Source organism: Lepisosteus platostomus, chromosome 3 (assembly GCF_059453375.1).
Source record: "Lepisosteus platostomus isolate fLepPlt1 chromosome 3, fLepPlt1.hap1, whole genome shotgun sequence".
NCBI lineage: Eukaryota > Metazoa > Chordata > Actinopteri > Semionotiformes > Lepisosteidae > Lepisosteus > Lepisosteus platostomus.
Window position 1 is genome coordinate 79,618,240 of NC_142613.1, and position 26,294 is coordinate 79,644,533.

General features: G+C 40.3%; 1 protein-coding gene across 2 annotated transcripts in view; it reads left to right on the top strand.

The window, feature by feature from the left end:
* The window catches only part of man1a1 (mannosidase, alpha, class 1A, member 1), a 196,373-nt gene extending 171,315 nt beyond the window's left edge, over window positions 1-25,058 (top strand). For both annotated transcript variants that reach the window (XM_088627015.1, XM_088627017.1), the window contains 5 exons: window positions 7,143-7,258; window positions 9,980-10,199; window positions 12,245-12,417; window positions 12,883-12,998; window positions 22,145-25,058. In XM_088627015.1, the coding sequence (XP_088483141.1) occupies window positions 7,143-7,258; window positions 9,980-10,199; window positions 12,245-12,417; window positions 12,883-12,998; window positions 22,145-22,271 (752 nt within the window). In that variant the 3' untranslated portion in view covers window positions 22,272-25,058. The remainder of the gene's footprint in view (window positions 1-7,142; window positions 7,259-9,979; window positions 10,200-12,244; window positions 12,418-12,882; window positions 12,999-22,144) is intronic.
* Window positions 25,059-26,294: the final 1,236 nt, after the last annotated feature.

The following is a 26,294-nucleotide window of genomic DNA, read 5'->3' on the forward strand; positions in this document are numbered from 1 at the left end:
GCAATCGCATCATTCCACTATGCTAAGCTGGTTGAGACTGATCCAAATGAACTGACTGCACTTATTGCTGCCAAAGGATCTTCTATCAAGTGCTGATTTACTTATGCAATTACTAATTTTTATAACTTCTTTGCAGGATTTGCTGACATTCAACATCCTTCACATATCTGTCAGTATCTATCCTTTTTTATCGTAGTAATTTGAATAATAACACTTATTTAAAAAAATACACATTGTAATTCTTCAAAATCTTTAATTACTGGTAGGGAGGTGAATACTTTTAAATACTTATGGTTTTCCTGATCAGCTGAAATTACATTAATTTGTTTTTTTGTTGTTTGGTAAAATACTTATATCTACTTTTTCACCCTTGCTTAGAACTTCAAAAACAATTAGGGTCACAGCGACAAACAGCATTGTGAATTTATATTGTGGAACCATTAGGTCTTTCTTTGGGGGCCTGAGCAGATCTCTCTCTGTCAATGCATCACATGTAATAACCCAGCCCACTACGTCTGGGCTGCTGGAGCTCTAAAACTGGCTGTTTGCTCAGGACGAATAATACCTGGAAGTGCTCAGGGGCTCAGGAGCTCAGGAGCTGTGGCTTTGATTTTAATAAAGGCTCTGAAGGTCGGATAAATGTTTAGACGCGAGGGCTTTGCCTTTTCGTTTCCAACATCTGCATGATCCACCGTTATGCTCTGTCTGCGTTGCGCTTTGTCAGTTTCAGTCTGCAAACCGAGGTGGAACCTCTCTCTGCATCCTGTCTCAGGAGTCCAAACAAGCTTGTACTTTCCTTGCAGGAACATAGTTTAACAAAAGAAATAAAACACTATAAATAACATTTAATATTACATATATTAAAGTACAGTATATACGAAGCACAGTATTTTAACGAACCAAGACCATATCTAATTGGTTACTTGTCCACGTCTCTGATTAATTTAATTGCAGATACAGTAATTAACAGGTTTCACTGTAGATGCGTTCCATTTCAGTGATCACTGATTTGCTTTGTGCAAGATGATTCCTGTGTGATTGTCCCATTTACAGTGTTCATGTAAAAATACAGTGTGTATTTGCAGTATTTTTATTGTTGACGTTTGTATCACTGTGGGAGAGAAATCACTTGCATTAACGGTTTAATGTTTGTGTTACTTTTGAACTGTCCTTTATTAAGAACATGATAGTGTTTTCAAATGGAAGGAGGCCATTTGGCTCATCCAGCTCATTTGTTTCGCCAGCTAATTGATCTCAGGATCTCAGCCAGACGTTTTCTGAGAGGAGCCAGGGTTGTCAGCTTCAGTAACTTGGCGCTGAGGTTGGCATTGTCATTGTCTTTGAGGATTTTGAATACTTGAATCCATTTCCCACATATTCTTCTTTGTTTTAAAAAAAATTGAAATATTCAGTCTTTTTTCCTGTCGGTGAAGAGCAGTCCTTTGACCTGGGAAATGTGTCTGGGCTCTCTTCTCTAGACTGATTCCAGAGCAGCAGTATAGATTTTGGTGTTGTGGAGACCAAAAATGTACACGGTTTACAAACAAGGTCTTACTCTTGCATTGTACTGTCTTACTCTCCGCTGCCTGGGGTCGGACGAGTCTGTCTGTCTTACTCTCCGCTGCCTGGGGTCGGACGAGCCTGTCTGTCTTACTCTCCGCTGCCTGGGGTCGGACGAGTCTGTCTGTCTTACTCTCTGCTGCCTGGGGTCAGACGAGTCTGTCTGTCTTACTCTCCGCTGCCTGAGGTCGGAGTACTCTGGGTTCATAACAAAGAAAAATTGGCTATTCCTTTTTACGGATGGGAGCTACGTCAGTGATTTTCATGTCCGTGGGCAATACCCCTGCCTCGTGAGACTGTGGGAAGAGTTTTTGTACATGGCAAATACAAACCCTCTCTTGTTTCCTTAAGTGCCATTTGTAGTATATCATTGAGCCTCTGAGATTTGTTTATCTTAAGTGCTTCTAGTACCAGAACACTTCTGCTTCCTCTCTGATAATTTAATATATAGTTTTCTGTTTGCTAAGCCTGAGGCGTGTTTTCTGTTTCTTCTTTGGTAGACACTTAAGTGAAATACTAATTTGATAAATCAGCCATTTCATTTTTCAGCATCTGAAAGCTGCCCATGTTTATCTCTGAAACACATTATGTCATCCTTACCATTTATTTTGATGTTGAAATGCTGAAAATATATTTTATTTTAGGCTCCACTGCAATCTTCATTTCTTTTCTCCTTTCTGTTGGTCTTCCTATTATACTTTTTAGCTGTGCTTGTAGCTTAGGATATACTTTTTCCTTAAATGGAAACTACTGTATTTTTTTAACATTTCACCTCCTTATATTCTTCTTAGATAACCTATGCATTTGCACAACTGCTTTCCTGAGCTTGATTCAAGTACTCATGGGACAAAACTTTCTTGGGCTCCAAGCAGACAATCTTCAAACTGTTGCGCCTGTACTGCACCAGTTCCATTTCTGTCCCGTCGCATCCTCCTTCTGAAAAGTGCCTCATTCTTTCTGCCTGCTTTTCTGAAATTCTAAACTTGATTTAGACTCCAGCTGAACAGTAGTTTCTTCATTTACCTTGCTTACTTTTTCTTGTTTGAAATAACTCTGCCTCTTCAATTTTCCTGTTTCTTCAGAAACCTCTGTATCTACTGTTTCATTCTTTCTTCACTTTTTGTTAGCTGTGTTTCAGTAATTCAGATAACATTATAATAACACACTAATGCACTTGCTTCTATTACTTGTATTTTGTTTCTCGTAATTCAAGTATTATGTCAGAACAATTTTATTGCCTTTTTTCTTGATATTTTGCTTTTCTCAGGTGATATTTTTGATTGCACTCCCTCTCTCTGGATGGTTTCTTTGCTCCCTCCCATTGTAGTTTAAATGTTCTTGAATTTCTCAGGTGATCCTTGTCCCTAGCCAGAGCCTGTCTCATTCAGGTGTAGTCCTTTATGTCTGTGCACATAGGCTTTGCCACAGCTTTTCAGTGTCAGGGAAATTCACCATATTCTCAGCCAGCACCGTGTCGGTGCTCTGAAGTACTGGGGTGAACGAGGGGTTTGCCTGTGGCTCAGTTTCAGTTGCTGCTGCTCAGACACCAGGGAATGTGGATTTATGTCAACTGTCACCGTTGTGGCTTACTGTACCTGCTGGGTCTTCTCAAGCATCCTCCACACATTGCACATGTCACAGATTGCGATCTTGTGAACCGTTTTATAGCCCGGACTATTGGTGGATTTTTTTCTGCCCTGAATTCCTAAACCACGTTTTTGAAAACCGTAGCTCTCTTTACAACCGAGCTGAGTGTTTTTGTTTTCCAAAAGTTGGCTTGCAAAGCATAGTCCAGTCCAGCCCACCTGTTACCACACAAATAACCACTTGAAGCAGTTATAAAATATTTAAAAAATTGGGGAATTATATAAAACTGCCAATCTTACCTTTGTACGTCTTTATCAGTTAGATCAATCATTTCTCGAGAATGAATCCTACCCAGCAAGGCATACAGGGGCTCACCAAAGCTGACTTAAAGATTAAACAAGTTTTGAGAAATTAAGCCACAAGTTCATTAAACATTTTAAGAATTGTTTTTTTGGAACAAAATGAAAAATAATAAGCTGGTTACATCAATGTGCTGAATTTCAACTATCACTTGAATGCATAGTTGGAGAGGGTTTTTCAACAAACACATTTTTAGGTTTGACTTGTCTTGACATTTTTTCCATTTGTGTGTTGTGCTGCTGCAGGCATTAATGGAGTGCATTAAAGTCTGGTATCAGCTGTCTGAAGCTCTTGCAGCTAAAGACAAGTCATTGTCTTATTTCTGTTTTAGACTCAGTAATGGTTACCTGGTTGTCTTTGAAAAGGATTTTCTTTGGCACTTTTTTTTTTACAGCAGCTCACTAATGTAGTGCTAGATCATATTTTAAATATGTTGATGTATTTTTTTTTTCTAAATGAGATGGTGCTAATGACATCCAGGTCTTACAGTTTAGTTTAAGTGAGCTTGGAGAATTGACTCGCCTCCGTGTTAAAAACAATGTAGTAATAAAAATAAATCTTGTAAAATATTAAATTTAATTTCTAGAAGGTATAGAAGAACGGAAACTGTAATTAAATGAAGGTGTCCGTGTAACATTTCTCCATGTAGAACAGAACTGCCTAAAAGACGGTCACTTCAGGAAGTCTGAGAACATCATCCAGTACAAATCCAGACTGCTTCCCTCTGCACTCCATGCTCCTTCCTTGTGAGCTGAAATAGCTTAAATATACAGTACAAGTTTCCAAGCTTCCCAATCGCTCTACAAGACTGGAGCTTAAGAAATGTTCTATATGAATTGGTTTCCCAGCTGTACGGAATACATCTGGTAATAGCATTCCTGACGTGAAGTGCAGGCTTTGCTTGGATTTAGATGGAGCCCGTGCAGTGTTGTGAGGCCCTCCTCCCTTTTTTTCAAGTGTTCATTCTCACATCTCCTTCTATGTACTGGGACAAGAAAACCTTGGTGTTTTCAGGAGTCCCGTGTTGTACAATATGCTCCGTTTGCTGATATTTTCTATGGTGAAATGCATTTACTACTGAGAACAAGCTACCCAGCCATGTTATCGGAGCCAGTGGACTTCAGAGTGAGAACTGCAATTAAAATCAGGAACAAGGGGTACTTTGGTGGGCAAAGGGTACAGTACAGTGACTTCTTTACTTTACTACCTAATAGTCTGGGTGGGCCACATGGCCTCTTTATATTCCTTTATCATCTGTGTTCTTCACTGTTTGGTCTTGTTATATTTTCAGAGTTGAGAAAAGTTTTTTTTCTAAAAAATGGGGAAATGTTTTAAGATGGTCTGGTGTCTGATGTATGAAATGTGTACTGGATGCATCGACAGCAGACCAGCTACAGTATAACTCTCACCCTCAATAATCCATGGACTCCAATGAGGGATGGCAGGTGCTGCATATCTGTATTTTTAGCTGTATTTTTAGCCAGTGTGAATCACATTTTACAGAGTTCAGTCCACAGTAAACACTCATTTTATAAAAGTAACAAACTGAAGCTCAATATGTGAGAAACACATCTGTTGATGCTTAGAAACGTCATCAAGTAAATGTTAAAGATAGAAGAATATGAAATAATTGCTATTGATACAATTACGTTTACTCCTTTGCGTGTAAAAATGTGGTATATGTGAATGTGTGGTATTTTTCTATAATGCTTACAACTGGCTACCATTGCTTGAAATTTCACTAGATCCTCATTTCAGTTTCTTTACAATGTTTTGTTAACAATAAGCATTATAGACATATGTACGTCATACTACTCACACGCACAGATATTAGCTCTCTTTTACTTTTCTCAGCACAAGAGACAAAAAATACAATTGTGCTTTCCTTACAAAGAGGTAATTGCTTCCCAGACTCTCAAGAATACTTCTGGCTAGCTTTTACATTACAGGGATATCTCTCGCTAGTATTTGGTCTGCAGTAATAGACCCATCAAAATACCCTCTTTCAGAAGGTAAAAATAGCAGAATGTCCTTCAGCTCTTCAGGAGGCAAGCTGGCAGTTTTTTTCCTTTGTAGGACTTTATATATAAAGCTTTTTTCATTGTGTTCCGCTATAAGAAGTAGAGTTCAGCAACCAGCCCAAAGGAGAAAAGAGTAAGAAACTGTAGCAGTCACCTCAGCCAGGAAGTGTCACTCTGTAGCCTGCCCTGGGTTGACGTCTTTTCATGGGGTGAGTTCCAGGAACAAAGTGAGAGCTCTGTTGAAGCTTTCATCTTAACAAGCTTCGCCAAGATCCCTGGAGCACTTATCCTTGAGATCGATCAGATTTAATGTTTACTTGTTCAGAAGGAAGAGCCCTCGACAGGCATCTGGACAGGTGATTACACTGAGGCCATGAGCTACATGTACTATTAATTCAGCTTCCATGATTTACAGTGAAGCCAGCCTGCAGCTGCATACAGCGGGCGTAGTGATACCAGGGAGAGGAGTACGCATCAAAGCACATGTGCCTTCAGCTACTAATGGCTGTGCTGTTCTGTGTAGCTTGTGTAGACAGCATCATTTTTTAATTTAATTGTAATTTTGAAGTGTTAGATTATCTAATGATCTAATAGGAAATATTAGAAGTCTCTTTTTGCAGAATTTATTACCACTTTTATAATGAATTCGGTTTTATTAATTTAATCAAATAAATATTTATATCATGAATATTAATTAATTCATTAGTTACGGGGCGGGGCGGTGGCTCTGTGTCTAATGATATGTGCCTGTAGCTGGAAGGTTGCTGGTTTGTATCCCGCAGCCGGCAGAGGAATCCTACTCCACTGGGCCCCTGAGCAAGGCCCTTAACCCCAACTGCTCCAGGGGCGCCGTATAAATAGCTGATCCTGCACTTCTCTCCCTGTCTGTGTGTCTCATGGAGAGCAAGCTGGGGTATGCCAAAAGACAAATTCCTAATACAAGATCCTGTATATGACAAGTAAAGTGATCTTACAGTATCTTATCTTAATTCTCAGAAAACTCAGAAAACAGATTGAGATAAACAAAGTAGCAATTCAATTAATTGAAATGCAAAATGTCAAACAAAGGTGATACAAAACATACATAAAGGAAGCCTCTCACAGTATTCCCATAATATTTTTATTGCAGCATAAACTGAAAGCTCGATGGTTTACTTTCTACCTATGTCTTCTGCAAGCTCATAAAATGTATTGTCCCTATTATTTTTTTAATAATGAGTCAGTTCTTGTTTATATAGTTATAATTTTATTTTTATGTTCTTTATTTTATAGAAGTCATTTTTGTTCCACATGATTTGCCACTACAGCTCACTGTACTGGCTGAAGATGAATAAAACTTCACATTCTAGATATCTGACTGTAGCTGCAATGTGGTGACTTATATTTGTTTTTTTTCTTTTCCCTGCATTATAAAAAACTCATTCCTACTAAAAACAGGTGTTTAGGATACATTAACTTAAATAAACTAGTCTGCAGGCAGAGATTATAGTTATAATTGCGCTATATATCATCCTGTCAAATGGTAATTCAGGGTAATACTGACAGAATGAAAGATGTAAATTATTAATATTTTGCGAACTCAGTGCTGATATGTTTTGTGTTATGTTTCTACAGATCATGTGTCGGTAGGAGGACTCGGAGACAGTTTTTATGAGTACTTGCTCAAGGCATGGCTGATGTCGGATAAGACTGATGAAGAAGGCAAAAAGTTGTACTACGATGCCGTTCAGGTAAAAGGAACACTGTACATATGTTTTAGCTCATTGCTAGAGCTGCCAGGTTCCTGCAGTGGTCAAAGCAGAAATTGAGAAGTCCAGCTGTGGAAGGTGCTGAAATCCTGGAGTCTGCTGCTTTTGTTTAAAATAAACTCAGGGAATCCTCTGACACAAACGATCAGCACACAAGGCAGTCTGCGCTCTGATTTCAAGGAGCACCAGCCTCCACACCTTGAACATAAACTCCATCTTCACTCCTTCTAAAAGGAGCAGCCCAGTAAAGCAATAAGTAAACTGCACTGGGAGTGTTTTACAGGAGCTGTGTATGATTGCTCATATGCTCACAAACCCACAGTACAATTTCGAGTAGGTGGCTGCGTCAGCATGCGTAGGCTGCAAAGGAACAGGTAAAGGTTTATTCCATTCTGAAAGGAAGAGAACAGAGACACGTTTCCGCTGTTGAGCCAGGTTCACACACCTGACGAAGGCTCCACAGCCAAAACGTTGTGCGTTTTTCTTTGCGTTCAACACACAGTACAGTTTCTCTTTACTCCCAACCTGACCCCCAATTTTGAAATGCTTCTGCTTCTCTTGCTCCAGCACACAGGTTTATGATTGGCTTGACATGTTGCGACTGGCCTTCCCTTACCTGAAAGATATTGAATTTTGTTCCATATTTGCATTTCTTAAAAAACAATTGAATTGAATTTTTAAAAATATACTCCTGTGGATGTGGAAGTGCTGTAGGGAAAGTAACCAAAGTTGTTTTACTGGACAGTTTCTAATTTAAGGCCTTTATTGTAAAATTTCTGAATTTTTGTCTTGATCATGACATGGGTGTTCTCAAGTAAGCATAAAGGCAGCTACCTTTTCCCGTCCCTAGTTTGTCATTGCTACAGAATGACTAACATGAGCTAGAGGTATTTGCTCTGTGGAAAATTCAAAAAGTAATCTATTCAGTGCAGCACCTTGAGCTACCTAGCCTGAACCAAGAGCCCTGGCATTCATTTATAGATTGAAAAGGGCCATATGGACAAGCCTTTTGTGGCGAAGGAAACTATTTTGTGTGATTAGGCTCCTGCACACTTTTCAATCCCATCGAAGATGAGAGAAGGAAGGCTTTCTCCACTTTAGTTAATAGCATTTCTCTGCATGCAGGCTCTCCTCAGCCTCTCTCAAGGAATCCTCCGTCTAAGGAAATTGCCTGATCATCAGCTGCTCTTTCACTTGTTTTTTTATTACCATCGCAGGGATGCATTAAGGTTAAAAAGCAATAACACAAGCAGGTCAAAAATAATGAGTGCCCAAATCAAGATGGTTTTTTACCTTGTGTCTCAGCTCTGAAGGGAAGCAGACTAGATAACGCTAGTTTATTGCAACAGGCTTTTAGAAGTAAAAAATTGTAGGGTTAGTTCTGTCCACCTGTTTAACAGAATTTTTTTACTATGCTTCTATGCTTGCAGTGTAATCAAGTTTTTTAATAACATATTAAAACATATTTTTATCATTTGTTTTAATCCATCTAAAAATATTTTTGTTCATTTATAGTCCTAGATGTTTTTGTTCCTCTTAAAAATTTGGTTACAACAGGATTTGTGTTGCTTGTGCTTTAACTGCAGAATTTCTTAATGTCTTTTCAGACAATCAGAGAACTCTAATTGACCATTTTGTTCATGTTGAATCACTAAAGCTTGACTGATAACACACATTTTGACATGCAGTAGCTGCAGAATCATTTTTTTATTAATTATGCGTACGTTATGAAAAATGTGAGTTAGCAGTCAAAGATTTTGCCCACCTCATATTTTGACAACTCTATTATTTCTCCTTACCATCCATCAAAACAGCGCAAATCCTTTGAGCCAAAGCTGACTCTTAAATAATGTCTTTTGTGAGATAAACCGGTGTAAGTCTGACATATGATATGTGACATTGCCAAAAATGTTTTCTGTTCTGTTATTTTTATGTTGTTTTGATGTTCTGGAACATAACCTTTAAGGAAATTGTTTCCCTTTTTCAGGAAATGGTAAGCATAGCAGGGTGAGCCAGGATACATTTTGTTTTTATAGGAGCTAAGGAAATGAAATAAAGAGTTCTGGAAATTAAAATATAAACTAAATGACTGAACCTCAATACCGGTGACTGAATTGAAAGTACAGTTTAGCTGCTGTTTGATAAACCTATAAAATTAAGACAACTAACTTTTCAATACTATGTATTAATTGGAAATAAAAGTGCTTATTTACTTCATCTGATTCTGTATTCCAAGATGTAATTAGTATACTTTATCTCAGCTAGCATTTTATTATTTAGAACAAGGCTCCACAGCAGAAACGTTGTGTTTCTTTTCATTTCTTTTCAGGAGGGAATAAATCTTTACTTGTTCCTTTGCAGCCTACGCATGCTGATGCAGCCACCTACTCAAACTGTTTTGTTAAATATGTATGTGCGTATTTAGGTTGAAAGCAACAAATACATATGCAAAAGTAGATATTTCTAAAAGAATCCCCCTGCGTTTAGAATAGCATGCTGTAGTAAAACAATTCATTTCAGAAAACCAATAGAAGGTAGTAGAGAATAACATACTATAGTCTTCTTTCTGAATTTCCCGAACTCAGTCCTGATTCTGTGAGTAGTGTGAGGATCTGTCCTGATCTGTCGGTCCGCTGCGGGCACAGCCAGAGTCTCCCTAGTGCGAGCACGGGCCTGCTCATCGTGTTGGACTCCTCCCCGCAGGCCATAGAGACGAATCTGATCCGGAAGTCGAGCGGGGGTCTCACGTACATCGCGGAATGGAAGGGGGGCTTGCTGGAGCACAAGATGGGCCACCTGACCTGCTTCGCTGGGGGGATGTTTGCTCTGGGCGCAGACGGAGCCCCGAGTGACCAGACTGGGCACCACATGGAACTGGCCGCGGAGATTGCCCGCACGTGCCACGAGTCCTACGCCCGCACCTGTAAGTACAGGTGGCACCTGTCTCGGTGGTGCTGTCCTTCAGAGAGTGAACACAGCTCAAGCTCAAACCGGAACTGTCTGAACGCTGCAGCTTCCCCTGCACGGCTGGTCGCGCCCGAGAGCTCACTGCCCCCTGCTGGCCTGCAGCCACTCCTCCCAGCAGGCCGCTGTCACGTCCCGGTTTCAGTCAGCCCCGGCAGCTGAGTTCCTGGACCTGATAGGCTTGATTCCCGTTGCTGCCATTATCGCCACAGTTTTTAACCAGTCGTTGAAGAATGTAAGTTCCCTGTAAATTCAGGAGGTCTGCAGCCCTCTTGCAGAAAGTAGTATGATCATTGTCAATCATTGTCAGGCTGCACTCCATGATTCAAAATGTCCATCACGGAGACTGCGCCTGAAGTGTGGGAGTGACCTTTAATAGACAACAGCCCCATAAGTCATAGGAATCTTTCTTGCATACTTTCCTTGGAGAGCTGAGCACAAAGAACACCAGAGGCATCAATTAATCCTCGACTTGACCCTGTAGCTGCTGGATGGGTCTAATGAGCTCTTCTCATTTCTCACAGCTCTTGTGTTCTTATCAATGACTGTCTCTCATGGCTGTGCAATGTTTGAATTTGAAATTAAATTATTTACATATTTGAAGCCATTCTTTAGCAGAGATGTTTTTAAAAGATAAAACCTGAATGTTTCTTCTCTATTTCTATGACAACTGAACTACTTCAATAAATAGTCAAACTGAATATTTTGTATGGAAAGAGCTGGGCTGTAGATATCTCCAGGTAGGTTACATTATGGTTCTGATCTGTCCTCCACCAGAATAGGCTGCAGGGAGCAGGGAACGCTGTCTCTGATGGGAAAATAGATTCTGACTGCATTTAAAACCAGTTTCACAATCTATGATCTTTCTTTACCAGCTACTGTATGTAGGCACTTTGCTACTGATGGCATTCAGCATTCAGATGGCAAAATGAAATCAAACCAGGGACTCGGACAAAGAAATGCACCGTCTGCGGTCCAGTTCCAGACCTCTGTTTCTCAAAACTGGATTTTGGTTTAAGATGAATATGTTGCAGTACAGCATGTTGTAGTTGAATGTATACTGAACAGAGCACAGGTGCTGTAGCTGGCTGAGAGGTGTTCTTGATCGCACGCGGGAGAGGGCTTGTGCCTGACCTGTTGCCACCGGCAGTCCGAGACAATACCACAGCATCTCTGCAGCCCTGTTCAGAAGTCGGGGCATCAGCAGCTCAGGGAGTCTTGAGTAACATTTCAAACAGCGTTTTACAGAGAAGTATTTCCAGTACTTTCAGAGTGCCGAAATCAATTTATTTAATTTGTAATCATATTTCCAAAATAAAGAGCTGTGATTCTTCTGTACCTTGAAAAGGTATTCAACCTCTTCCAACTACATGACCTGTTGTCAAATTAAAATATGTTGACTGCAGAAGAACCCCCTCTCTTTCCTGTCGCAGACCAACATTAGTGCAGGCGCACAAAGTGACCTGGACAAGTCACACCTTTGTGCAGCTCATTGGAAGGGGGTGAATAATTCTGCAAGGCACTGTATAGAATTAAACCTTAATGTTCCCCCGTATTTGGGGCGGAGCGGTGGCTCTGCACCTGTGGCTGGGAGGTTGCCGATTCAAATCCCACAGCCGGCAGAGGAATCCTACTCCGTTGGGCTCCTGAGCAAGGCCCTTAACCCCAACTGCTCCAGGGGCGCCGTACAATGGCGAGCACATGGAGAGCAAGCTGGGGTATGCGAAAAGATCATTCCTAATGCAAGAAATTGTAAAGGGTTAATAAAGTGATGTTGTTTGTTTTTGTTTTTGTTTGTATTTACTGTGATGCTCGCAGTGCTCTTCCCAGTCCCATTACTCAGCCATTTCGGATATGATATCGTTCAAAAACATTACTCAGAAATAGACTTCATCTTATAACTGTAGAATAAATATATGTGCATGTTCTGTGTTCCTAAAATATTTCTCAAAGGACATGTGTGTAATGCAGTGTATTCCTTTGTGTCTGTGATTCCTGAAACAGCGCTGAAGCTGGGGCCGGAAGCCTTCCGGTTCGACGGGGGTGTGGAAGCGATCGCGACGAGGCAGAACGAGAAGTACTACATCCTGCGGCCCGAAGTCATAGAGACCTACATGTACATGTGGAGGTTCACTCACGACCCCAAGTACAGGGACTGGGGCTGGGAGGCAGTGCAGGTAAACAAGCACATCGACTCTCCTAGAAACTGTGTCGATTTCTTCAGGGTCCTTAAGAACCAAAGTAATTATTTCCATGGTCGTTTTAAGCTTTTCCTACGTTAAGTGGGATCCTAAGTGTACCCTACAGGAGTTATGTGATAGATCGCAAGAGCAGGTTGTATCAGTCCTACAGGTCTGTAATTGAATCTCTTAATGACATCTGATTACATTTTGATGTGTTTTGTGTTACCCATAAATCCCTAATTGCCTTAGTATTTTCCTTTTTGCGAAGCCAGTTTTTGCGATCTGTATACTTATGCTTTCCACTGCCGTGCTTTTCAATGTAGTTTCTTGTCCCCGGCCAGACTGACAGAAATGTGCTTGTCTGGAAAAAGCCCCTTGACTACATTTCTAAGGGTAATAAAATGTGGTTGTCAAAAGAGGCGTTTTCATCAGTGCGGTTTCTTTTTCCCGCCGATGCAGGCGCTGGAAGAGCACTGCAAGCTGGACGGAGGATACAGTGGGGTTCGAGATGTCTATGCCAGCCACCCAAGCCATGACGATGTGCAGCAGAGCTTCTTCTTGGCAGAAACACTCAAGTAAGCAGCCTGACACCAGACCTGCAGCCACAGCGCTCCTGCAGAGCAAATCTTGAGCACTGCAGGAACTGCACCTCTGCTTACATTGCATGCTGACAGATAATATATAGTTCACAATTAAGCATTTCACATCCTGCATCTTTAAAAGTCTACTTGTATATCAATTAATAAGCTAAAACATCTGTAAATGTTATCATATTTCTTCAACATCTTACCAGGGTGTATCCTTCAGTGACATTTTGAAATGACTAAACCTTGTGTGTGTGGTCCTGTCATCGTTGCCACATTCAGGCCGTGTGTCAGAAAACAACACAGAGAGTGTTGAGCTGACCTGTGTGTGTCATGGGACATTCATGAGGGCTGAACTGATTCAGACTTTGCAATACTTAGCATTTTCAGGACATATTGAAATTATGTTTTACAAATACAGAACCCATGAGCCTCTCTGGAAAGAATGGATAGATAACTCAAGAGCAGCAGAACCTAAATTACTGATCTTAAGGGGCAGCAAATAAGAGATTTGGTCTCCTGCTGTTGTGTAATTCGCTCAGCACTACCTATTCACTGCAAGAAGCAGCAGTTGCTTCTTTGATTTGATCACAGTTATTTAATCACTGTTTCGAATCAGATATAAACAATATAATTTTTACCTAATAAGCATAATTTGATCTGCTGTTTAATTTACCATCTTATATCACTTGTATTGTCTTTACTTAATATATCTATATTGTTTTAATTATGATAACTCACAGTTTCTCACTAGCTTCTAGAAAACCTAAGGTAATTTGCATTTCAGTGTTTTATATGAAAAATGTATTTTCTTTTGTCATTTAATTTCTCTTCTAAAATGCCTGAGGAGCTATTATGCTGATGTTTGTATGTGAGTGTGCACAAGCTTGAGAAAGAAGCTGTCTTCTGTTCAACTCAGTACAAACAGTAGATTGCATATTAGCTCTTGTATTAGCTAAAGCAGCTTTTGTCGAGGTTATTAATGATCTTTTAATAGTTTCAGACTTACAGATTCTCTGTCGTGGTTCTACTGAATTTTGCTTGGCTTCAGTGCATGTGTGATATGTCTCTGCAGCCCTCGTTTAGATAAGCTCTTAACTCCTTCACAGAAAGGAGTTTGTGTCTGTAGGTGATTGCAGGTTCTGCTCCAGGGTTGGGACCTGTTCTGTGTCGAGTTAGGATAGCAGTGGGTTGGGTTGTTAAATATGCGGTACAGTAGACACCTGCAAAGAATGTTTCACTCGTAGAGTAATTTATAAGAATAACTTAGACATGTGGGAATATGAGAAGGCCCAGATTAACAGATTTATTGTACTGGAGACACTTATACTTTTATTATATAAATCTCAACATAAGTGTTTGCTCACCATTTAGTTCTCTCGTTTAATCAGTCTTGTAAGTGATGCCTGAGAAATGCTCACAACGTCGCCATGAAGTGTCGTGTGCCCAGTAAGCCTTACAGTGTGTGAACCGGTCGTGTGACTCTTGCTCTGAGAAGGCGGTGCTCCACTAGGCTCCTTTCTTATAAACCCCCTAATTCGTACTACACTGGCGTACCTGTGCAATTTTTGTCAATCCCTACTTCAAGATTACATCCAGAAGGAAATGTGCTCTTATCGCTCTGCTCCAGATGGGGTCTTAAATAAGTCTGTATTCAGGAAGAGAATACAATGGGGACCAAGTGAGCTTTCACCGCCCAACGCAACACCTGCAGCACGGCAGCACAGATCCTCGTCGAGGGTTGGGCCCTGTCAGCCAGGCCGTGCTAAATGTCACCACAGTGCTTTGTCCCTCTCAGGCAAGATCTCACCACAGCAGGGCTGCATCAGGCTGGAAAGGGCAATAACCACTGCCTTCGGATGGTGAACACAACTCAGAACAAGTTGAATGATTTTGAGGAGAGTTCACACCTCTTCAGCATCCAGGAAATGCTTCCTTGCTGGAACCCCGGTCTCTCCTCCTCCACGTCGAGTGATGCTGTCTTTTCTGTTCGGGGCACAGGGAGTAATGGACAAGGGAGGATTTCAAAACAGCTGTGCACCCGTGAAGAACAACTTGTGAAATCCCAGTCACCTGGGGACAGTGATATGAACCAAGCTTGAACCGGTGATAACTGTGTCACAGCACTGAACCTTTTGCTCCGGGTCCCTTTACTGGGAGGCCCGGCTCCATGGATGTTGTATTTAGCTGAGCTCTTGGTTGAGAGTGTGTGCCACAGGACCCTTCACAGAATGCTGCCTGTACCGCCCTGCACAGATTTACAGCTGACCTTGGGATAGTCAGTGCTTGGCAAGTGTTTAAACCATCTGCCAAAGACTTCATTTATTTTCTGCCAGGCATAAATCATGCTCTAGCATTGATTTCATTTTCTCATCAAAATCCCATTTGTCTTAAATTTACAATGTAGACATTCTATGAGTAGTTCTTTCAGTATATTCACTAACCTAATAACTCCCTATAAATATGATTCCTAGCATTTATGAAGCACTTTGACCCTGGAAGTTGATTGTGCAGTGGAAGTGGCTACCTTCGAACACCTCTTCACCACTGAAGCACACTCCCCAGCTGGGTGATGCGCAGCTGCAGATCAGCACCATCCTGTTCCTGAATGAATCATGGGACTTGCATTTCAATTACAGTAGAGCAGATTCTCTCTTTTAACTGTGGCCCAGTGAGCAGGCCTCACATCTTACGGGATGCGATAAAGGGCTTCATCGGGAGTATTTGGCTTTGATCTTATCAGATCAGGTTTGTGCAAAATTAAGAAAAGGAATCTAAATCCTACACTCATGAAGCACACACTGAAAAGCTCCTTCCCTGAAAAGTGAGCTGGATATTACTCGGAAATTGCTCAGTTTTGTGTTTAGTCTAGATGAAACGCTTGTGCGGTTCATAGGGCTCAGCAAATTGAGTTTCACTGCAGAAGTTACAGCCATTTTCCCTGCTCACTTTAACACACCACGATGGGCGCGCTACCGATCTATCAAGAGCTCGTTCTTGAAGGTCTTTAGCTGCCATGTTTCTCTCAGAGCGGGTCCAGCTGCCCTAGGTGTCCCAGTTTCTCCAATTTAAAAGGAGACAAGAAGACAAACACCCTTGGAAAAAGGCAAGTCCCATGGTTTGATGGAATTACCCCTGAGTTTTTATCCTTCCTTTTGGGAGTAGCTCCTTCCTTTACATCTGGAGATGAAGCAGAAAGCTGTGAAGGGGCGGCTTTTTTATTCAGGTATCAACACCACTATTATTTCATTGTTCTGAAAAAAATAAACACCTTTGTCCTCGTACTAGCTGCCACCTCTGTGCCTAATAGATTTAGACACTGACCTGTATACCAAAGTGTGCAAACGTAGACTTGAGGCTTGCTTGGCTAAATTGATTGCTTAGAATCTGATTTGCAATGGTAATATTGCCCATTTCATCACTGCGACCATTAGTTCCGAATCTCCATGTGCGGTCCTTTATTTAGATGCCAAAAGGACCTTTGATCATGTGTAATGGGACCATGTCTGGTTGCATATAACAGATAGGTTTAAGGACAGAGCTCATTAAAATGCTAAAACTGTTATATAGAAGCCTTTCTGTGACGGTGCTCTCAGAAAACAAATTTTCTGTGCTGTTCTTTAATTCCAGGCGCATTCACCAGGGGTGTGTTCTCTGTCTGCTGCTCTTTGCCATTTCATTAGAGCCCTTCACAGAAGCATACTGCAGTTCGGATACATTTGTCCAGATCAGCATTAAATGTATACAGCATTGCATTTCACTTTATGCTGATGATATCCTGTTATTCTTTCAGAGTTTTACACAATTACTTCCTGTCTTTCTCAATCTTCTCAACCTCCCCTGCAGCCAGATTAACGTAGGTTAGCAGTGCCCTCTGCCAGCACATCAATAATATCAGTGCCCTCCTTTTGAAAGCGCAGTATGCGAATGTGTTTAGTGTACTCGAATGCTGTGAGGAGGTGTTTGAGGTGACTAATACAACTCAATAAAGGTTGTTTTTAGTATTAATTATCTTATTAGAACCTTTTCATTGCATGCTTCCACCAAACTCTATAAATCACACATTATATTGAGTACTTTTTTCAGAATCAAAATCTACTTTATTGTCCACATAGTCTCACCGGGACACCCATATAAACAGTGTATATGCAGAGTACATAAAACATTCAATCATTGCATTATAAATAACAATACAGTCCACTACAACAATACACTACACTACAAAAACATTAAGTGTTTTTAAACTTAATAAACATTAGATTCAGGTGTGAGCTGCATGCATATACAGTATTCTTTTAAAATAATTCTTCACACATTCTCCACGGATTAAAAGCATGTGGTACTGGCTTGTCTTCAAGGTTGTTCTAAGTTACAGGCTTCAAGCACAGTGTGATACAGTGTGATACAAGTCAGATGTGGGCTTTTGCATGTTCAGGCTTACTTCTGGCCTGTACACATCAGTGCAAAAGATCTTGCAAAGCTGCTGTCATACCATTTACAACTTCCATCATTCATGATGATAGCCTCAGTCTGTGGGCAGCAGTGCTGGTTCAGTCCTCATCTTGTGACACCCAGCCGGTGAGAATTGGTTGGCTGTTCAATACTCTTTAAAAGATGTGCTTGCATTCCTACTTGCATTGCTGTCTGCAAATTAATATGAACAATATTTACATTTAATTCATCAAAATATGGCATGAATGAATGCCTTTATAATAGGATGTACTTCTGAGAATTTGCGCAGTGCAGCCTGAGACCCATTCAGGTCAAGCGGTAGATACAAGGGTGGGGGCAGGTTGTAGTATCTGTAGCTGCAGTACAACCTGAACAGCCTGGCTTTGTGGAGGGTCCAGAGAGCAGCTGAAGGTGCAGTTCAGGGAGTTTGTTACTGCACATAGAAGGAAGGAGGAGAAGGAGAAAGCATGGGACATCGCAGTGTGAAACAGAGCAGAAGTGGTCAAGCAGCAGGGGAGGACAGAAGAGGGAGAAAACAGAAACACTGAGAGATGAGGCCAAAGGATGGTGGAGCTTCCACTATATTGAATCTATACTGGAATTTAGAGAAAAAAATTACGCATCTTTTCATCACTTTTATATACTAATGGAAAATAGAAACGCAGCACCTCCTCCACACTCTGGCCCTCCCATCTGCGTGGAACAGGCTGAAGAGTGACTCATACATGACGAGGACCTGATGCCACTGCTGACGAGTCCATCGCAGCCTCTGTCTGTCCTAAACAGGTCATCTTGCTCTAAGGCCAGCAGCATGGAGCCTCGCTGTCCTGTCACTGATGTGGGCATTGTGTCTGCCTGCAGTTTCAGCAGCAGCACGGGTGGCAGATCTGCTACAGTCTCTCAGATGGACCAGTCTGATATGTCAGTCCTGCTCTGGTGTGGCCACTTGAGGGCAACCGGTTCTTGGACGGTCATCTGTCTTGCCGGTCTGCTGAAACCTTCTCTGCAGTCAGGACACAGTGGAGCGGCTTACTCCATAGTGTCTGGCCACGCTGGCACATGACATGCCTGCCTGCAGCGAGCCAACGGCCCTCTCCCTTGCTTCTGGTGACATTCCAGGCATTATGGAATGCACACAAAACTGACTAAGTGTTGCCTTTTTCTTGCAGAGCTTTGAATTAAGGCCTTTTAAAAGGTGACCTGATCAGACATACCTCCACCTGGACCTCGTTGGGTAAAAGTCCACCTAACGAGCTTTCCTGTGATTGGCACTGCACAAGCTGTATTGCTGATCAGAGGGCTTAAAGAGACAACTTTTTGTGAAAGTACAAAAGCTAGTATCCTCATTCCAGAAAATGTTGCATTTCTTTTTTCCATTAGTATACTTAAGCATCAACAATGTGTCACAACTCCTATAACTGTTATTGCTATTTGATAATTATTCTTTTTTTTTTCTAACAGCTTTCATTAAATCTGGGAAATTATTTACTTCCCAGTGATTCAAAATACAAAACTGCAAAATCCTAAAAGTTTCTAGAGATACTTTAGCACTTACCATAAAATTATTCAGAAGTGAATTCCTGAAGATTTCATTCAGCAAACAACATTTTGAGAATAGAAATATTACTTTCTATGTACTGCAGTTGCAGTACTGTTACTGCCTTTTCATTCGTCTTCAGTTATTGCTTTTTGAAAAAATGCAGAAAAAATATTTCAGCTTCTTCAGGATCAGCAGTTCCTTTGTGTTTCTTGAGGAGCAGACTGGCAGAAGTGTCAAGAAGTGTGATTTACAATTGCTTCCAAATTCTCAGTAGTTACCCTGTAATAAACCCACCATCATTTGGATGTGGGGCATGCTTTTTCATTTTGAATGTTTGGAGAACTTGTCTTAATCACTGACCTTAGCTTAAGTCAGTCTCAGAAATGTCAGCAGGCAGAGATTTCACATTTGTATTCAGCTTCTATCAGGGTGAATGTTTTGCTTGAGACATTTTGAACATCTTGTAGGAGATCAATAAACGTTTGTCTGTTTAACAGTTCTCTGAAATACATGAGGTTTTTCTTGTAGGAAAACACTACTGGAGCTCAGTTGTGAAGTTTTTTGGGGTTGTTTTATAGTCTTTTTAAAACGGTCATCTTTCTAATGAGAAGTCAGTAGAAATAAGATACTTTCTTGATGGTTATGTTGGAACATTAATCCTTGTGCCAGTATGAATCTTCTGTCTTAACCCAAGGACATTGTGTTCTACCCCTGCATATGTTTGCATGGAAGAATCGGTAGGTGTGAATGAAGTAATATATAATGAGATTCTTGACTAGTGTTGAGCTGTGTGTTATTCATTATTGAAAAGCACCCTTACCCTATCTGCTGCAGTACCTAGTGTAACTTATAGTCAGGAATGCCTCCTTAATGATGAAGTTTGATCTGTATTATTCTGTAGAAAGTCTTGCTTATTATTATATGTATGGATTTGCATTGCTTGATTGTCCCTAAGCCTCTCCGAAGGTGCAACATCTGTGGGGACAACAAGGTCCAACGCACAGTGCAGGGAAGGCTCAGGGACCCAGACCTTTTCACTAGATCACCTTGTCAAAGATGTGCAGAGGGGGCTGTGTGGAAGATAAAGCTATATAAAGTCTCATCAGAGGACTGGATAAGGGGAATAATAACATATAATAAATACATTATAATAAATAATTAATATAAGACAAGATCACTTTATTGGCCATATACAATTTCTTGTATCAGGAATTTGTCTTTTCGCACACCCCAGCTTGCTCTCCATGAGACACATAGACAGGGAGAGAGCCTGGGGTCAGAGCGCAGGGTCAGCCATTGTACAGCACCCCTGGAGCAGCTGGGGTGAAGGGCCTTGCTCAGGGGCCCAACAGAGTAGGATTCCTCCGCCAGCTGCCGGATACGAACCAGTAACCTTCCAGCCACAGGCGCAGATCCTTAGTCACAGAGCTGCCACTCCGCCAACATTAACGTCTTATACTCGATATATATTAATACTGTTGAAATGTGAACATTTTGAGACAAACGTTCTGGGAGCTTTTTAAAAAAAGCTGTTTATTTAATTTGGTTTAATTGACTTTATGTGAAATTAATTGAGCATTGAAAGAATTGAACTGTTGCATCTTATTTGAGATTTTGCCAGCATTTCTTATTTATGCAGTATGTTGTGATTCCTGGAATATCTACAGTACATTGAAATCTGCTGAACCAGTACTGAATGGTTAGTATGCACTGCTGCTGCCTGTGGTTAATTAGTCCTGATTGGTTCATCTTTGCAAGGTTTTCAAGAGGTCAGGAGGGAGTTTTGTGGGAGTTTCACTGGTGCAGAAAAATGAGACAGTTGTGTGCAGCAGGATTGATCTCGGCCGGGAGAATCAGATTGTCGGGACGGGGCTGGAATCTCAGATTGTTTTTCAGGCAGTTGTCGGCCGCACAGCGCCAGGCTTGAAGCACCTCGGCCCCAGGGCTGGCTGAAGCGTGCGACCTCCTGCGCTCTGGAGCACTGGCCTGTAGTGAATCCATGAATCCATCAATTTTTCATGAATTCCAGTGCAGTGCAGTGCAAGGAACTGTGAGGAACAGAAATTAATGTCTAAGACAGACAATTCAGCACATGCATTTCATTTTCAATGGGGTGTGAAGTTCTGTGACAAAGTGCAAGTATCAGCAAATCAGTTGATTTGGTAGAAAGATATCAATATACTAGATCTTTCCCTGCTTCTGAAGACTTTAGTTCAAATCTTAACAAGTAAAATCAATTGGATTAGATTTGTTGTCCAGCGAGGCTATAGCCACTGCTGAAACCTAACAGTGATTACTTCAAAGGAGCTGAAAAGTTTTGCAAGCCTTTTGCTCTCTGAGGATTTCAAAACAGCTCAGCAAAGGGGAATGCTTTAAAGGGCCTTCATTTATTTAGTCCTTTCACAACTTTTTATAATGCAAGTCAGCTTGTGTAGATTCATTTATAGACGGAAAATAACATTCAGCGCCTGCAAACACATGATAGTGCCCAAACTCCCCGAGCAGCTTCATCAAGGTGCCTGGGATAACAGGTAATTGAATTTGAAAGGCACTTGAAGTTGAAGTGATGTTTGTGTGGTAGCATTCTGATTGTGTACTAACTCCTACTATAAGTGAAAGTCCATGGCACAGAGTCGGGCTTATAAAGAGTTCGACTGTGTGCTTCTGAAAATGAGCGTGTAGTATTAAATACTGATTTCATCTTTCTTACAGTATGTGTCAAAATGTAATAGAAGGATTTGAGAAATCGGATTAAAGAGATCTAAAAGATTGATTGGTAGCACCAAAGCTTATAAAATGTTTCTTTCCTTGTTAGCTTGAAAACAGTTTCATGTCACTATGTGTTCAGCAGTGTGTGCAGTAATTCTTTCATCTTTCTAAAAGTACTCAACTCAACAGAGCTTCACCAAAGCATTTAGTTTTAAGGGAGCGTTTGATATTGTTCATACTTTGTTTCAGAGATATGCATTAAAATGTGTGTTTATATGATCATGACTTCTAATGTGTTAGAATGCCTAGGTATTCTGCACCTCTGATATTTGTTGATGCCACATACTGAATTGTTCAATTTTCATTGCATACGTTGTCATTATCAATCTAACTAGTGAATACAAAGCAAAACTCAATTTTGTCTTTTGATATCCAGGTATCTGTATTTGCTGTTTTCTGAGGATGATCACCTACCCTTTGACCACTGGGTGTTCAACACAGAGGCACATCCGTTGCCAGTAATAAGGAAAGAAGACGCTGACAAACCCAAACAGCAGAAATAGAGCCAGCGACACCCGTAGGTGAGGAATATGGAACTCGAGATGACAGCTCAGACTCTTTCTACTCGTCTGCCTTCTGATTCTTCCTTACTACAGTGTCAGAGGCGTCCTACCACACAGACGCGTACGGAGAGGCGACATTCTGACACCTGATCCTTTCATCGTGTCCGGGGGTGATCAACAGCTCTGGCAGTCCAGGCTTGCTAGTCGTTTCAAGACACTTTTTCCTCAAGACTCCGTTGAGCCTCTGAGAAACAAGGTTCCTCAAAGTGTTTTTGTCACCTTATAGAAGAGAGATAGCAGTCTGCATGTTCCCTGTTTTGTAACAGACAGTTTTGACTGCTGTGATGTTGCAGAGGCTGTAAGACACTTTCCTCCTCTGTGAGGAGACGAGGCCACTTTCAGTTTTAATATTTGCTGTCACAAAAAAAGCCATAACGATTATAGAAAGCTTTATACAAAGGAACATTTTGTGAATGTATGTGTGTCAAAATCTCATTGTGGTTTAGATCTTTTTTTGCCTTTAACATTTTATTAATTGCTGGTCATATTTTTTTTAATTCTAGGATAAAATGAGGTTTTTAGTAGGATTTAGTTCTGATGAAGACATGGGGCTGTTTTAATACTGGTAGCCAGTGCTAAGCAACATCTAATCAGATTAAAATAGTGCCTTTAGTCTATATCATGTACGATAAGTAATGTCATACAAATGCCAAGCTTTTAATTTATTTCAGAGTAATTTAAATTGCAGATAAAGACTGAAGTGGTAATTTATTCTCAAGATTTTTATCTCTTCCACATTGCCACCTACTGGAAAAATGTATCCCTTTTTCTCCAAACTGCTTACCCATTCAGAGTGCTGGTCTACTTAAAACCTTGCATAAACGTGATCGTCTCTTTATGGTTCCCCTCGTATGTGTTCCTAAGAGTGTATATTATGTATATCATTTAAAGTTATAATTGTGTCAAAGCATCATAAATTAAGCCATTTACTGTAAGATAGGTAGGATCTTTCTTTGATCTGTCTATCCAATGCGCATTTTTGCTCTTTAGTTTGATCTGTGCAGGAGTTGCTTGTTAGTTTGTTGTGAGAAAATGTCAGATGGGATTTTTAAAGTATGTATTATGCAGGTCCCTTTTTTATTAATTATTAAGCTACTGTTAATAATTTCCATCTGGAGTTGTGTTCCCTGCCGTGCAGAGTGCAGTAGGAAGAGATAACGTAGTGTAAGCGCTTGAGTCAGTCCTGAGTGGATAAATGAGTGTATGCGAGTGGGGCTACAGTGTTAAGAGTAAAAATTACAGGACGTTTCCCTCCCTCCCGTTGTTCCTTGAAAGCACAAATTGTTGATATGGATTAACTGATGTGTGTGTAGTAGGAAAATATCCCAGCCAGTTCCAAACAAGCACAAGCAGAAGACTCAAATTGTAATGGAGAGATGCAAGAAATGCTTACATTGACTCTGTTCTACACTGGATTATATTTTGAACTAGTCATCTGTATACTGTACAGGAGATGTAAGATTAGGGGGCTGTAAATTCAGTACAACTGTTTCACCTTTCTGGGGGTTCTTTAAGCTGGATACTCTTTCCAGTCGGGAATTCTGGTAGAACACATCTAACAGTGAGCGTTGTGCACAGTGAGGTGACATTTCACAAAGAAAATGTGCATGTTTTTGCTGGAACCTAAACTGGAGCTTTTAGCTGCATGAGGTTATTAGACTTATAAGGGAATCTAATTTTGTCTGCTTAAGATTCATCATATATATTTGACTGGCTGTATTGATTTTAATTGCCTTTTTTACACCATATTATACCTAATGAACATTTTAGGCCGTGGGTATTTTCTCTTCAGGAAGCATACATGTTATTTTTGGGAAAATGGCAGCCTAAAATCTTGCTTCTTTGTCAGATTTTTGTCTTGGTTTAATATATTTTTGTTACAAATCTTACTGTATACGTTTCTATGAATGTAAACTACAGTATGTGCAATTTTTTAGACATGTGTCAGTTCATTTCCTGTGTAAATACACTGTCTGGGGCAAGAGTCTGTGTTTATGAGGTATAGTGTGATCTTCAGCTGGACTTTCACCTGTGCTCAGTCATATACCATTCAGTGGAAGGGAAAATATTCACATTACACTGTGACAATCTATGTACTTGATATTGTTTCAGGGGTTGATTTATCTCCCTAAAATATTCCTGTATTGATTTGTATTTTAGCATTCTTTTAATGTTTCTTGTTTCTTTGGTAATGTTTGTTTTAATGGATAATTACTTATCAAAATCCATGTCAAGTAAAATAAAAACTACAATCATTTGCTAGGGTAAACGGCTAAGCTAAGCCTTGGTGGTTATCTGTAGTTACTCAGAACTTTAATGTGCTGTATAACATTCAGTAATAAGTCATCTCCTCAAGTCTTTAAGAATCGTGGTGTTAATTTCAAATTGAACTTATGTGGTTGCATATCATGAAGAGCCATCTTATATTTCAATGCCTTTTTGTAAAGTTGTTCTTTATGGTTTTTGTTAAAACATAAAGATGTAACTGTACAATGTTGCTGATAATCATTCCATTGCACATAGTTTATTTTCATTTATATGCAATTTAATATGTGAAAAGTGTCGTTCTCTTGTTTTGAATATGTAAATAATCCATTCAGGCAAATATGCCACTATACATTTATATAAATCTTATGACATTATGGAATTAATGATGATAAGGAGCAAAGTTTTTAATAACTATATTTGTTACACTATTGTGAATAAAGAAAATCTTTTAATACCTTTTCACCCGTGATATTTGTGTTGCAAGATGCAGTTTTTAATACACTATTTAGACAAATATGAAATAGCCAACTTTTATACAAGCAAGTGATACTTTCTATTGCAGTGACATATCCAGTTACATTATGTGGATAATTAGATCTCTAGATGAGATAATGTGTAAAATAATGTGTTTTTCAAATGTTCTGCTCTATGCTGAAGTGCGAAGGCTTCAAATTTCTGTTTCTTCTGTACTTCAATCAGCCACCCCCGACGTGCAGCACCCACCATAATGACACATGGTGCAGAGGGAGATGAGAAATTGCTTTCCCTATTCAAGGGGTAATTTTAGGAAGGGCAGTGTGTACTAGTCCAAAGTAGGATTAAGCCAGAACACTGAAGTTAGCACCCCCACCCTTTCAAAAAGTGGCAGGGGATCTCTCATGACCAGATCATCAGGATCTTGGTTTAACGCCTTGCAATAGAAAGATGTTTTTTCTTGGTGGGAATGTGGGGAGCCTGGGAGAATGTTATCGCATCCTGCCTTGATTATGTCCTGCACGGACACTGCATTGCAGAAGCCTTCAGCATTGTGCTAAGCTTACGAAGAAAGTGGAATACCCTACCGCTACCAGCTAAATACTGTGTGTATATTTATGTTCATAAATTAATATCTTTAATGACATTCAGAAACTTTTTATTTTCAGCTACCAAATTTTAACCTTCAGTTACAGAATTCTGTATTAATTATCTATATTAAGTGGATTTAAAGTACTACAAAAAACCAAATGAAACAAATGTTTTTACTTACATCTAACGCACCAGAAGTGCAACTTATCAATCTTTGGGCAGTGCACTGCGGCGCGCTGCAGTCTTCTTGACATGGTAATGAGTTTGGACGCTCAATCTGTGTGGCTGCATCAGTAGAGCATATGATGTTGTATTTAAATTTTCAGAAACCATTTATAAAAAAATGTATGCAGGTGGTAGACTTTCAGGGAAACAAGTGTATGGATTGAGAATTAGTTATTAAACAGAAAACGGGGACAGTGGTAAATGCTCAAATTGGGGGGATGATAATGATGGAGTACTACAGGGTCTGTCCTATGACCACTGCTCTTCCTAATTTATATCCCTCTCATCTAAATCAGGGGACAGCAGACTTTCAGAAGGGGCATGCCAACAGTTAGCTCAAAAGAGTTAGTTTTTACGGACTTGAGTGCCATTGATAATTTTTTTAATGTCAATAATAGCTCTACT